This window comes from Plutella xylostella, chromosome 4 (assembly GCF_932276165.1).
Source record: "Plutella xylostella chromosome 4, ilPluXylo3.1, whole genome shotgun sequence".
NCBI classification, from domain to species: domain Eukaryota; kingdom Metazoa; phylum Arthropoda; class Insecta; order Lepidoptera; family Plutellidae; genus Plutella; species Plutella xylostella.
In genome coordinates, this window is record NC_063984.1 from 4,844,854 (window position 1) to 4,859,340 (window position 14,487).

Below are 14,487 nucleotides of genomic sequence, written 5' to 3' on the forward strand. Positions count from 1 at the left end.
ACAGCAGTCATTTACTATTTTCGCAGCTTTGGTGGGCTCATAGTGAAAACAACAGTTAGGTAGATACCTATACTTACTGAAAACAAAAATACCTACTGAAATAATTTCCTCCTAACTAATTAGGTACTTACTATTTACTAATTATAGAAGACCAAAAATTTGCAAGATTCACAAAACAAACATCAAAGAAATATTATTTTGTTCAAGATCATAAGAACAAGAAGACTTCAGCGTCACAATTAAAAAAAAAAACGTTATTTTCTACATTCTATGGTGACTCTATGGTTTAAAAGCTACTATGTACTAGTTGCCCAAGACAAGACGGTTGGCCAACCCAAATTAGTACTTATGATTCCAACTATCCGATACAAAATACCAATCTCGGGTTTCGATAAAATATTCGCATACAAAATTTTAACAAGATGGCGGCCGGTGGGTATTGACGCCCATACCAACTATGACGTCATTATTCGACCCCAACCGAACATACACAATACGAATAGTGTCAAAATTTGCTTTTTGACAGTAAGATCACGGTGAAGAGAGTTATCAACGAGATAGTAAATAGCCCCGTGGCTATCCGTGTTCCGAGATGTCCGTTTCAGAGTTTCAGTGTTCAAACTGTTACCAAACACTGACGCCTGACACGAAGCTGTGTGAACAAGTTCATATACCAAATCCTCGTCCATGGACGGAACACGGCAGGGACGAGTTCCAGGAAATGTGTGGATAGCCTTTAAATTTAAATAGTACTCTGTGGTAGAAACCACAGAGTATTTAGCGGAAACAGGAGTTTCGGAACGTAAATGTCAAATTCCTCAAGGTCTGTCTTTTATTTTCGCAAACTCGTATAGAGCTATGCGAATACGAATTAAAAACACAATTACTGGGAATCTAATGAAATAAAAGCAGTAATTGTGATAAATTTAAATAAATATAATAATTTATCATGAAGATTTGGACATCAGAACACACCTTCAAGTAAGTTCATCTAATGAGGGTTTGTGAGTAATATGACGCAACTCCTTGATTTCTATCTTGCTTACAGGCCTTACAGCAAATTGATTTAACACTTTTGCCCTTTATTTTATTGCAGCCATCCGTGGGAAACTGTAGCGCAAGCAGCATGGCGCAAGTATCCCAATCCTATGAACCCGGCCGTCATAGGAACTGATGTAGTAGAAAGGACCGTGGTGAATGGAGTACTAGTCACACACAGGCTGGTCAGCTCTAAATGGTTTTTCCCAAAATGGGCTCAAGCAGTAAGTATTTCAAACTTAATTAAGTCAAATATTTTTTTAGAAAACTTGGTTATCAAATGAATAGGTACCTATTTTAAAGTAATGTGAGTGGATTAATTACAAAACAAGGAATAAATACTAGAATTTAATTTATAAATGTATATAAATCCAATTTTATAATCTTAACACTAATATCAGACTGTTAAGATAGTGATAAAATGCTATCTTGAAGTGAAAATAATATTTTATATTTATCAACATCATGAATGACCTTTGGACATGTTGAAACTTACTGGTTGATATGAATTCAAGCACTCATTTTGTAACAGAGTTGATTTGCATACTTTTTGTGTTTGGCTCAGCATGTAAATTTATAATACATTATTTATGGAAAATTATTTGTTATTTCTTATTAGACTAGTGGCTGGATGAGGAATGCAAAACATTGAGCTTGCTTCTTGCTGTATATAATTACATATCAAGTAGTATGTTTATTGGCTGATGATGGTCAAATAATATTTTTACATGTTCTTCAGTATTTCTTCAATTATTTTGCAGCTCATTGGATCAGCAAAAATATGCTACGCCACAGAAAAGTCAGAAGTGAACCCAAACCAAAGGCAGATGACATTGCAAACGAGAAATTTAACATTCTGCCATTACATTGCTGTAGATGAAACTGTCAGATACACTCCACACCCCAAAGACCCGGCCAAAACTCTTCTCACTCAAGAAGCTGTTGTTACAGTACAGGTAAAATTATACATTCAAATAATTTAGCTAAAGTTCAGAAAATCCTAAATAATTGGTTGGTGGTCATATTTCATTCTCCATAGTAAAAAGTCATGTGACTAACATAGTTTCTATAGAAAATAATATCTTTTTTTCGCGAATTTTGAAATTCCTATTTCATTTTCGGGAGATATACCATGCTGCACATGTAGTTTTCGGCTTAGTATACCCTTTTTGCAACTCCCTGTATATTATTGGTTTCTAATGAGCATGAGAAAGTTTTTTTACCATTCAATGTTCACATGTAAGTCACACTTTTGGCATCTACTGATTCTGGAATTACCTTTCCTGAGAGTGCCAAAGCATGCATAAGTTGTATTTCTAATTAATGAAATTTTCTTGCTAAGGTGCCAACATAATTGTTGGAAATAGATTGCCAATTATTGCTACAGCCAATTTTATCACAATCTCTGGTTCACTCAGTCATGACATGATTGTCTTACTAAGGGAGAAATAGATAGAGACAATAATAGAATATTATTTTATATACCTTCCTATTTGTAGTCTTGCTAGGCACCCTTGCTAGCTGTACTAAAATTTTAACAACTAGCTGGAGGTACTTGATAATTATTACATAATTCACATGCCATAGAAAATATATAATAATATTGATAACTAATATGCCATGGGGTTACAACCGTTATGTCTGAGTGGTATTTCAGTGGTCTCACACCAACATTACAACTCTGCCTTGTTTGATGTCACATGTTAGGCATGTTCCCACATATTTATTTTCTTTCACTAGTAAAGTTTTGTTAACATTTTACTTTTGGTTTCAGGGTGTACCACTCAGCAGTTACATGGAAGACTTACTGGCAAATAAAATATCTTTGAATGCTGGTAAAGGAAGACAGGCCATAGAATGGGTCATAGGAAAATTCGATAGTGAAATCAAAGAACTTGCTAATTCCGCTTGCAAAAGCACAGATGAGCTTCTAACGCATACAAAGAAGTCATTAGACGACATTACCACCACGGCCAGAAGATCCATGGACGATATATCCTCAAAAGCAAAGCGATCCCTTGATGACATAGAAAAGTTTGCCAAGGCAAATGCCAATCAACGGAGCTGAAAGGAGGACTGATGACCTAGTACAATGGACAATGTGCAATTTAATAGATGCACCATGTTGGCTTTATTCTATAATAATTTAAAGACCATTAAATTCTCATTTTCTTGGGGGTGGTCTAGAAAATTCATATAACAATAACTTGATGAATACAGTCAATAGACAAGAAAGCTAATTTGTGGATTATTGTGAAAACAGTGAAGTGTTTGTGATCTTATGTTAAAGTTATTATTATTGACTATACAGTCTTTAGCCACCTCTCAAGGCATCACATTTTTGTAGATCATTAAATCATAATAATAATTGTCATTGAATGTAAATATTTGTTGTGTACTACAGCTTTGAGATTATTAACACCTGACCACACACATGAGTTACGTGATAAAGGTATTATTTCAAGCACAAAACACTGGTTTGAGCTTGGAAACTCTCCTTTGTGTTCTGTGGCTATGAAAATGGAGCCAAGATAGATTTGGCCCTCCATGAAACATTGCTGTAGAACACAACAATTAGCTTGATGTAACTGCTGATGTTGTAGATATCATTCACTAGAAATTCTATTTATTTTTATGTTGTGTTATGGATAGGAATTTAACCATTGTGTAATATAAAATAATAAATGTTATTGCAGGAATTGTCTATAATAATAAAATAATATGGCTGGATTACTTTTCTATAATATATTTATTCCCTATGTTGAAAATCTAAATTCTTATCAGCAAACACTATTGCATTCAAAATTAAATATAGTTTAGAAGAGATTTTATATATTAAGAACACCACCATGATTCTAAACATAATATCATACACCGGTTCCTGAAGCATTCATATTGCCATTAGGGACAACGGCTGCTGTCCTGGTGGCAGCAGCGAGGTGAGAGGCCTTGAGGCGGTCCAGCTCATTGACCCACGAGCGCACATGCTCCAGTCTGTGCCAAGCCATTTGAAGCACTTTCTGGGAAGCGTAACCTGACCCTTCATGTGGCTGACCAGTAGATACTTGAGTCAGGTAATTGATCTGGTCACTCAACTTGGTTTCCACTTGACCAAGTGTTCTCAAAAACTGTGAAGTATTCTGCTCTGCTTGCTTCTGGCTCGACTTTTCTTTGCTTAGCTCAAGCAAGGCATTAGCTGTAAAATAAAATGTGAGATCAGTATTTTTTACTTAAGGGCTTGTATTTAAGAAACCATGACACTGAAATCTATTAAAGTAATATTACCTGCACATTGCAAGCATGTAAGGACATCTTTTTCTATGTCATCTAATACTTGAATCCTCTCCATTGGCCCGCCCATCGTAGTGGAATTTCGTCAAGAATCTGCACCAAAGAAATTTATTAACTACACTTTTGTACTAACGAACGACAAACTAAAATGAATCTCTGATTGAGGGACTAAGTGATCATTCCAGTACGTACCAAAAAATATTATAGAGTAAAATCTATTGGATTTCAATACTATCGTGTTTGATCATTCAAATTTTAAGCATAGCATAAAATGAATGATTTCTGATTTGAGTGAATTTTCCAAACAAATCAATAGAAAAAAATAGAGACGCAGAAGTCACAGAACAGATTTGACAAATATATTGATCACAGACTACTTTTGACGGATATAACTATCAGAGACTAGTTACTTAGAGATATCTCATAGATATCTAGAATAGAAGTCCTCGAAGTTAAGGCGCGGACACACTATCAGACGCAACTAGGATGCCACACGGGCTTCCACGGGCGTGGCGCAATCCGGCCTGGCATCTAATAAAGCTACGTACAGACCGGCCAAACGAACGGGTATCATTGACCTTCGTTGCTGCAATCTGCCCTGTATTATGTATGATAAATATCCATCGTTGGGCGTTCGTTGGGCCGATCTGTACGCAGCTTTACACGAGCCGTGGAAAATGGCTCGGGCCGGCGCGGCGGCCGCACGGGGCACGGGTATCCACGGGAGTGGCGCGATCCGGCCTGGCCTCTAATAACACGGGCCGTGGGAAGCCGGCTTTACGTCTCGAGCCGAGCCATTCCAATTGTGTGTGTTGATGAAATGAACCGACGCGGCGCGCCTGTACGGGCCGCTTTAGGCACCGACGCGCCGCGCCTTTGAACTTACCGACTCCCGATGGATCGGACGGGTGACGAGAGGCAACCATAGGCCTCAACGGATGCCACGGCCCGTAAAGGCGCGGCCTGGCCACTTATAACACGGGCCGTGGGAAGCCTTGTTTTCAATGGAACAAAAACATTTACCGGTGGTGAATGTGGTAATAATAATAATAATAATAATATATCTTTATTTCAGGTGTAATGATGGTGTGGTCTGTACTTTCGCATTGGGACCAAAAATACCTAACTTATAACCGATTAATCTATTCTATTCTATTCTCTGTGGGGGTGTAAGTACCTGCACCTGGCTCTCTCGATCAATCTCTAGGTATTAAATTTGTTTTGAGCACAAAAATATTTATAAATACTTGTTATCTTGCTTGTTGTAAGTGGTTGTAATCTTCGACCATTTACAACCCTAGACGGACTCATCTCATACATCGCCTACATTGTAAACAGGCCAATATTTTATTACTTTTTTGCGTGACTGTACTGTCATTCCCTCCTGTCATGTCATCGAGTGCATGAAAAAATGTGGCAACGAAAGTAAATTGTTACTAAGTTGGTAGAAAATGGAAACACTATAATAATGTGGTACTTATTTGTTGTACTTATGTGTTATGTTTATGTGGAACAAATAAATGATTTATCTATCTATCTAATGTGGTGATATTTTTTAAGGAAATTTCAATTAGTTAAAATACGTTTCCAGTAGTCCTCTCCGCGGGTTTTTCTAATTATTTCTATCCATTTGCTTCGTATAATAGGATCATTCGGTATCCTGATAATACATGTCATATTAGAATTTAAACTGTTAGTGATAAAATTACCTTTTGTACCTATAATAAATATAATAAATTATGTTAGATTTAGTTGTGTAAATGTTTACGTTTTCTCGAATACAATTTCGCCTCAGCGGAAACTATCACGAATATTTTAACAGATGATCTAGGTACTTTATTATACAGTTGACAAAAGAATACCGAAACTTTTTTCGTTTTCGTAAATTGCAAAACAAACAACCATAGAAACGCAGAAAAAAAAATATTTTAATAAATGCGTAGGATTGCAAATTCCATCCATTATTGAAGGCGATATAGAATAGAATAAATACTAAATAAATAAATATGTGGGGACATCTCACACACGGCCATCCGACCCCAAGCTAGACAGAACCTGTGTTATGGGTGTTGAACAGCTGATATATCATACACACAAATACATAGATAGATACATACTAAATATAAATATGAACACCCAAGACCCGAGCACAAATATATTCTGCCATTAAATAAATATCTGCCCCAGCCGGGAATCGAACCCGGGACCTTGGGCATAGCAGTCAGGGTCACTAACCACTACAGTACACCAGTCGCCGAATAGAATAGAATACTATTTATTTTGCACCATTAAAGAAAATTTATATAAAATGAATTCAAGGTAAGTACCTAATTCCAATTTTAAGAATCCAATCACGAAACAATTTATGGTACATGTCGACCGGGTGTCTACAGGTCATTCAAGCGGTTCATATAAATTATCATCACTTTTTGGTATTTATTTTCAAGAAAAAACTGGCAACACCGACGAAAATTATATCAATATTTACTTTATTAAATTATTTATATTAATACATTATTTACAGATGGTAGGTGACCTTGTATGGCGTTTTTAGTCGACCTTTGTAGTTTCTGCACACTTTTAAAGCACATACACGCATTTTAAAAGGACAAAACTGAAATTAATGCTAACTGTCAAATATGTGTTGCACCGGCGATGACACAATAGACACTGCTAGAGCGAAATTTGTAGCGGGGCAGTAGTGCCCCAGTTTATGTATGGCAGCAATTGCTTCTTCTATGGGGAATCTAGGGTTGTATATAATCAAAGGTTGTAATGCACTTTTATGAGACAAACCAATCTATAAGAGTAACGAATAGTGGAATCGTTATCCGATTAAACGAATAACGAATAAAATAGTACTAGGTAGTAGTACATCACTAGTGAAGTAAAGGTATTTTCTGTAGTAAAAAGTTTTCAACTCGGCCATTTTTGTCGCGACTGTCTGTGAACATGGTTAGTTTTCTCTTGACTATATATTTAATCTTAAAAAATGTGTTAAATCCTGTGTTAGTTTGATAAATATATTGAACTTTTAAGATATTGCTATGGTGATTTAATATAAAATAATAATATTTTAGTGAATTATTCAGTAAAAACCAACCTTTCCCTTTCTTAACCTACAAATGATGAGTCAACTCATACAATTATTCGGTTAGAACCTGAATGTTATGTGAAGATTATCTAGGGCGGACTGATGTTACTTTTAATCCTCCCATATACGTTGATATTTTGTAAGTATTGTGCTAATTCACCAATATTTTCAGTCGCATAGGAAATTCTCCGCACCCCGTCATGGGTCCATGGGGTTCTACCCCAAGAAGCGATCCCGCCGTCATCGTGGTAAGGTCAAGGCCTTCCCCAAGGATGACCCCAGCAAGCCGGTCCATCTAACCGCCTTCATCGGCTACAAGGCCGGTATGACCCATATTGTGCGTGAACCTGACCGTCCTGGATCAAGTAAGTCAATATTTACCACATGGCATGATTGATACATTTGCAGGTTATAATTTAAAAGTCAGTTGATAATGAAACTTTTCTTGCTACCTTCAGAGATCAACAAGAAGGAGATCGTGGAGGCTGTGACCATCATCGAGACTCCCCCCATGGTGGCCGTCGGTGTGGTGGGCTACATTGAAACCCCACACGGTCTCCGTGCCCTGCTCACCGTCTGGGCTGAGCACATGTCTGAAGACTGCAGACGTCGATTCTACAAGAACTGGTAAGACAGTTTATCTCTTCGTATTTTGAACTTAGTAAGCCCACCCAACTAGTTTTCTTTTTGCGAGTCTTGTTGCAGTGAGTCCTGTTGAATAGCAGATTTTATCAATCAAGTATTTCGTCTTCCCGTCCCCTTATTTAAAAGCTCTTGATTATTCTTAGAAACACTATAATTCGTTTTACTAATAAAACTATAAATCAGCTCTCCACTCATAAGACGAGAGTCAACCCAGAATATGCTTTCGAGCATATTGTTACCATGTGGTCTCCGCTCAACGATGAGGCCGCATGGTTTTTGTTACAGCTCCTGTACTGTGTGATTAACAACAGGTACAAGTGCAAGAAGAAGGCATTTACTAAGTCTAGCAAGAAATGGCAAGACGAACTTGGCCGCAAGTCCATTGAGAAGGACTTCAAGAAAATGATCCGCTACTGCACTGTTGTGCGAGTCATTGCTCACACACAGATGAAGCTGCTCAAGCAGCGTCAGAAGAAGGCACACATTATGGAGATCCAACTCAATGGAGGAACCATCGAAGACAAAGTTAAATGGGCTAGGGAACACCTGGAAAAGCCTATCCCAATTGACTCTGTGTTTGCTCAGGATGAGATGATTGATTGCATTGGTGTCACCAAGGGTAAAGGATACAAGGGTATGTATAAGTTTCATTATCAACATAATTATACTACTGAGTAATTACACACATGGAGTATTTTTGATAATTTCAATTATATTTACAGGTGTCACTTCCCGTTGGCACACAAAGAAGCTGCCCCGCAAGACACACAAGGGTCTGCGTAAAGTGGCTTGTATTGGAGCATGGCATCCTTCAAGAGTGTCCTTCACTGTTGCCCGTGCTGGTCAGAAGGGCTACCACCACAGAACTGAAATGAACAAGAAGATCTACCGTCTTGGACAAGGTAATTAATTTGGAGTAAAATCCTAAACCATTTGTACCTTGTTGAAACACACTGCTGTAATTCTCTTATTTATAAAGGGTTGTATCTGAATATTTATCAAATTTAACCAATATACATTATATTTCTACAGGTATCCACACCAAGGATGGCAAGGTCATCAAGAACAATGCTTCAACTGAGTATGACCTGTCTGAGAAGTCCATCACCCCCATGGGAGGCTTCCCCCACTACGGAGAGGTCAACAACGACTTTGTCATGCTCAAGGGTTGTTGCATGGGCCCCAAGAAGCGCGTGATCACCCTTAGGAAGGTTAGTATATTATAGATAGAATATTCTTTATTTGCACACACATGAAATAAACTTACACAAAACATAAATACTAACACATATGTACAAAAATGGCAGCCTTATCGCTTAAAGCGATTTTTTCAAGTCAACCTTAGGGTGGAAGGATATTTATGATCAAAGAGGATATTATATTGTATTTATGCCTCTACACTGCGCTATTGAAGCAACTTTTTCTAACTAAAATTTATTTTATTTCAGTCCCTCCGAGTCCACACCAAGAGGGCTGCCCTTGAGAAGATCAACCTCAAGTTCATTGACACATCATCCAAGTTCGGTCACGGTCGCTTCCAGACCCCGGCAGACAAGGCTGCCTTCATGGGAACACTCAAGAAGGACCGCATTCGCGAAGAGGCTGCTGCCACCGCCGCCCCAGCTGCTGCTGCTGCTGCACAATCTTAATTATTATTATTGTGACGCAGAAAATAAACAAAAAACAACAATCATTTGTTTTATTTGCAGATATCTGTTAGTAGGTAGAGTAGATCGTCTTTGACGACTGTTGGTTTTCCACCGGCGAGGAGACGAGGGGTTGAAGGGCTAATTTACAACTAGGAATCTTGTCACAGGGTACTTGGGTCTTGCACTTAGCGTTAAATGGAAATTTATTGTATTGCTCGCTTGCTTTGAGTGGCTTTGACCATGTAAATAAAGAAGTCGTAGAATTATTATTAGGTAATGGTAGAGCAGAATAGAAGCAATTCGATTTTATCAAGTGCAGAACCTTAAATGAAGTTACCAGAATGTAAATAATGTGCAGGCATCTAATGATAGAGCAGAACCTAAAGGCCTCTACACACCAAAGCCGCTGACCCGGCGGCCTAGTGCCGGCGGGTTAACATAGTACAAAATGAGGCATGATTGTGCAAAATGAGGCCGGCGGGTTGAGCCGCCGGGTCAGCGGCTTTGGTGTGTAGAGGCCTTAACTGATGTAGAGCAGCATCTAAGTAATGTAGAGCAGAACCTAACTGATGTAGAGCAGAACCTAACTAATGTTGAGCAGCATCTAAGTAATGTAGAGCAGAACCTAACTGATGTAGAGCAGCATCTAAGTAATGTAAAGCGGTATCTTACTATATAGAGCAGCATCTAAGTAATGTAGAGCAGAACCTAACTGATGTAGAGCAGCATCTTATTAATGTAAAGCAGAACCTAACTGATGTGGAGTAGCATCTTATTAACGTAGAGCAGAGCCTAACTGATGTAGAGCATCTTTAATAATATAGAATCTTATTAATCAGAACGTTATTGATGAAGAGCAGTTAGTGGATGTCATGATCTATGGATATTACGAAGAAATTGTGTGTCAGTTGTCTTACAATGTCTCACAAATAATATGTTTAATTTTTGTAAATAAAAGCCTATATTCTTGGTATCTCGTTCCTTATCAATTTTATTTACAAATAAAACAAACATAATGAGTCAAGTATCTTCATCCGGTGATTTTACACGATTCTTGAGACCTGAGAGATTCGATGTAGATCCAAGTTCCACGGGAGCCGAGCTGAAGTGGCGGCACTGGAAAAAGGCGTTTGACAATTTTATATCCGCTGGAGACTCGCCGCTTCCGAACTCGGTAAAATTAAAAATACTAATAAATCACCTATCACCAAGTGTGTTCAGCATAATTCAAGACACCGACGACTATGAGGGGGCGCTGAAACAACTAAATAATACATACGTTAAGCCACATAACGAAATTCATGCTCGGCATATGTTATCTACGCGCAAGCAACTCCCCGGAGAATCAATCGATGAATATTTACGTGCTCTAAAAGTCCTGTCCCTGAATTGTTATTTCAAAGAAATAACTGCCGAAGGCTATAAAACAGAATATATTCGAGAAGCCTTTATCTCCGGCATAAGCTCCAAAAGTATCAGACAGAGATTACTAGAAAACCTAACGCTAACCCTTGAAGAAGCTCACAACCAAGCTAGCTCATTAGAAATGGCCGATAAAAACTGTCAGAGCTACACTAATACCGCAAACTATGTACCCACCTTAAGCGCTGTAAACTCCGAAGTGCAAGAAAGTAAACCAACAGTGTGCGCTGCCGGGCAACAAATTCAAAAAAAATCATGCTTCTTTTGTGGCGGAAATGTCTTGCACAGAAGGTTCAAATGCCCAGCATATAACTCTGTTTGCCAATTGTGCTCAAAGAAAGGGCACTTCGCAAGTGTCTGCAGAGGAACTTCTACGGTAAACACCATAAATCCGCAGGAAGATGCAGAACATACGACAGCATTAATTTTAGCTGCCTCCCCTGCAAGTCTGAGCAAAGCCACTATCCCAGTTACCATTAACGACTCCCATGCAGATGCACTTATAGACACTGGGAGCTCCGTAAGTTTCATTAACCTTTCGCTAGCTGAAACACTGGGATTAAAGAAAAGAAAATGCCAACATCAGATAACTTTGGCCTCTTTGGATCACACTTCCTCAGTAGAAGGGCTGTGCATTGCCACCCTTAAAATAAGGAAGCATACTTACAAGAAGCAAGCTCTTTTGATTGTAAATCGACTCTGTGCTGATGTGATTCTTGGGCATGACATTCTGAAAAATCATTCATCCATAGAGAAAAGAACACTTACGTTTTAAGAGATGGGAGTACAAGGGAAAAAAAAGAAAAAATACTTGTATTATTTTTTTTTATTCACGCGTACTAACAGAGGGTACCAACAAAACAAAAATTATGACGTACAAAACTGCCAACATAGCCCCGCTGAAATAGTGATGTGCTTCTTATGGATATTTTTTATCGATAACTAGTAAAAAAAAAAGTGCGAGTGTATGTATAACTTTAATTTCAGTTTTACACAATAGGATTTCAGTGTTACACAATGACACCAACGTTAAGTCTCGGTTCAACGTTATGTTATGTTCCTATTTGAATACAAAAATATAATCCATAAAATAAACTCGAGATTTTCCGTTGACGTAAGTGAAATAATGATGAAATGATGATATGATGATGATTATAATGTTGAAATAAAATAAAAGTGGAAAAATATAATTATATTTATTTATTATAAAATAAAGTGTCTGCAGTAAGTCCCACACATGGAATTGTTTTTTTTTTTCAATTGTGTTCTTAAAATGTTGTGGTAGAAAATGATTGCCACAAATTCGTTTAAGTTGATGTAGCTTTTCAATAGGCACATAAACCAGATCCTCCTTACCGGTCATCTTAACCCACTGTTTACATCTGCAAACAACATTTTTATAATTATTATTAAACAATTAAATATTATTTAAGTAGGTAGGTATAATAAAAGTCACTGGTAATTTTTGTATGGAGATCCGAATTAGATTTTCGCTAATTTCCAAAACTAGTAGACAAAAGTTGTTCTGATTGATGAGCTGTGCGTACTAATGAAAAATGTTGGTTGTGCTGACCCTCCAGTTATTTTATTAGACTTTAACTTTTTTATACATATAAATAATCTAAATCCTATGCTTTAGCCTTTAATTGTAGCTTACCTTTCCTCATCCAGTGGAAATTTGGCCATGAAAATTCTCTTTTGGCCATCTATACGACCGGCTAGCGGCTCTTAAACCACATATTTCACAAGTTTTATAAAACACAATTATAATCAATAATATAAAGCAACACTAATAGTTAGGTACCTCCACACAAACACTGCACTTATCCACAGTAATAATAATATATAAATAACTGTTAAATCTTAATTTATTTATGATTTAAAATTATTTTTCAAACTAAACGATTGACTGACTGACACTGACAGATGACAAAAGCCAAAGATGTCTATGATAGCGTAAAAAGTACTCTGTGAGCGGTGCTCGCCATTATTTTTCGTACGCGTTCCATACTTATTTTTTCCCAGACTGTCTTTCGCCAGACTGCATTCATCACTGGAATTAGATTTTGGAGGAAATTTAGAACCACTTAAAATATGCAACGTGATGGCTGCCTCTGTACCACCGGCGACAATCTTCTCTAACCTCACATCAGACATAAAACCCGTTGCAATCAAATCACGACGGTATAGCGATGAAGACAAGAAGTTCATAGCAGAAGAGATAAATAAATTATTGGAAGATAAGGTAATAGAACCATGCGTATCTCCATGGCGCGCTCAAGTTCTTGTAGCTGGCGGAGGCATGCATAGGAAGCGTCTAGTTATTGATTATTCACTCACCATCAACAGATATACCGAACTCGACGCATTCCCGCTGCCCAATATAGAATCAATTGTTTCAGAGGTTGCAAAATACAACTACTTCAGCCAGATTGACTTAAAAAGTGCATATCATCAAGTACCTATACTAGAGAGCGAAAAAAAGTATACTGCCTTCGAAGCCGACGGAAATCAATACCAGTTTACCAGAATACCGTTCGGCGTCACTAATGGTGTTGCAGCATTTCAAAGAACTCTTCACTATATCATAACAACGGAGAAACTACCAGCTACATATGCGTATTTAGATGACGTCACTGTCTGTGGAAATAATAAAGATGAACATGACGTAAACTTGAAGAAATTTATGGACGCAGTAGAAAAATACAAGCTCACTTTGAACAAAGACAAAAGCATATTCGGCAGTGAGTCCATAAATCTACTTGGCTACACCATTAAGAACAATGCGATCACACCCGACGAGAAAAGGCTACAACCACTTATGGATTTACCAGTGCCAAACGACACGGCTTCATTAAAACGTGCACTGGGAATGTTTGCACATTATTCGAAGTGGATAAGTAACTTTTCAGAAAAGATTAGCCCTCTTGTCAATAGAAATGTATTTCCCCTAACTCAACAAGAGATTGAAAAATTTGAAACCCTCAAGCACGACATTGCTAAATCTTGTTTAACTGCTATTGATGCAAAAGAAACGTTCACGGTCGAAACTGATGCTTCCGAACACTCATTAGCGGCGACTCTAACTCAGAAGGGTCGACCCGTTGCATTTTTCTCAAGGAGCTTAAATGATTCGGAACGCAGACAAAGTTCCATAGAAAAGGAAGCTGGTGCTATCGTAGAATCACTACGAAAATGGCGACACTACCTAATTGGAAAACATTTTATTCTTGTGACAGACCAACAATCAGTTTCATTCATGTTTAACCAAAAACATAGCAGTAAAATAAAGAACGAAAAATTGGAAAGATGGCGTCTAGAATTATCATGCTTTAAATACGACATTAG

At 37.7% G+C, this 14,487-nt stretch overlaps 3 protein-coding genes, 1 long non-coding RNA gene and 1 other non-coding gene across 5 annotated transcripts; 3 read left to right on the top strand and 2 right to left on the bottom strand.

The window, feature by feature from the left end:
• The first annotated feature begins 802 nt into the window (after positions 1-802).
• Positions 803-3,768, top strand: LOC119694578 (protein slowmo). The gene is made up of 4 exons (XM_038121259.2): positions 803-981; positions 1,097-1,262; positions 1,800-1,994; positions 2,813-3,768. Exons 1-4 carry the CDS (start codon positions 950-952, stop codon positions 3,104-3,106), a joined length of 687 nt encoding a protein of 228 aa, XP_037977187.1. The 5' UTR covers positions 803-949; the 3' UTR covers positions 3,107-3,768.
• On the bottom strand, positions 3,769-4,568 carry LOC119694579 (mediator of RNA polymerase II transcription subunit 11). Its single transcript, XM_048630392.1, has 3 exons — positions 4,524-4,568; positions 4,324-4,423; positions 3,769-4,234 (listed from the first exon to the last, which is right to left on the bottom strand). Exons 2-3 carry the CDS (start codon positions 4,397-4,399, stop codon positions 3,906-3,908), a joined length of 405 nt encoding a protein of 134 aa, XP_048486349.1. The 5' UTR covers positions 4,400-4,423; positions 4,524-4,568; the 3' UTR covers positions 3,769-3,905.
• A 2,556-nt stretch (positions 4,569-7,124) lies between these two features.
• LOC119694580 (60S ribosomal protein L3) lies at positions 7,125-9,758 on the top strand. Its single transcript, XM_038121262.2, has 7 exons — positions 7,125-7,284; positions 7,596-7,788; positions 7,882-8,050; positions 8,380-8,702; positions 8,791-8,970; positions 9,101-9,279; positions 9,517-9,758. Exons 1-7 carry the CDS (start codon positions 7,282-7,284, stop codon positions 9,715-9,717), a joined length of 1,248 nt encoding a protein of 415 aa, XP_037977190.1. The 5' UTR covers positions 7,125-7,281; the 3' UTR covers positions 9,718-9,758.
• LOC119694621 lies at positions 7,455-7,530 on the top strand. The gene has a single exon (XR_005254936.1). It is a non-coding gene; the product is annotated as a small nucleolar RNA U43 (small nucleolar RNA).
• Positions 9,759-12,318: 2,560 nt separating the features above from the next.
• LOC125490354 lies at positions 12,319-12,916 on the bottom strand. Its single transcript, XR_007267623.1, has 2 exons — positions 12,797-12,916; positions 12,319-12,521 (listed from the first exon to the last, which is right to left on the bottom strand). It is a non-coding gene; the product is annotated as an uncharacterized LOC125490354 (long non-coding RNA).
• Between the last annotated feature and the right edge of the window lie 1,571 nt (positions 12,917-14,487).

Coding starts and splice junctions, on each gene's coding strand:
- LOC119694579 (XM_048630392.1), bottom strand. CDS start 4,399: ATGGGCGGGCCAATGGAGAGGATTCAAGTATTAGATGACATAGAAAAA. Junction 4,235..4,323: donor TACATGCTTGCAATGTGCAG/GTAATATTACTT, acceptor TTTATTTTACAG/CTAATGCCTTGCTTGAGCTA.
- LOC119694580 (XM_038121262.2), top strand. Junction 8,051..8,379: donor CGTCGATTCTACAAGAACTG/GTAAGACAGTTT, acceptor GATTAACAACAG/GTACAAGTGCAAGAAGAAGG. Junction 9,280..9,516: donor GCGTGATCACCCTTAGGAAG/GTTAGTATATTA, acceptor ATTTTATTTCAG/TCCCTCCGAGTCCACACCAA.
- LOC119694578 (XM_038121259.2), top strand. CDS start 950: ATGAAGATTTGGACATCAGAACACACCTTCAA. Junction 1,263..1,799: donor TCCCAAAATGGGCTCAAGCA/GTAAGTATTTCA, acceptor ATTATTTTGCAG/CTCATTGGATCAGCAAAAAT. Junction 1,995..2,812: donor AAGCTGTTGTTACAGTACAG/GTAAAATTATAC, acceptor TTTTGGTTTCAG/GGTGTACCACTCAGCAGTTA.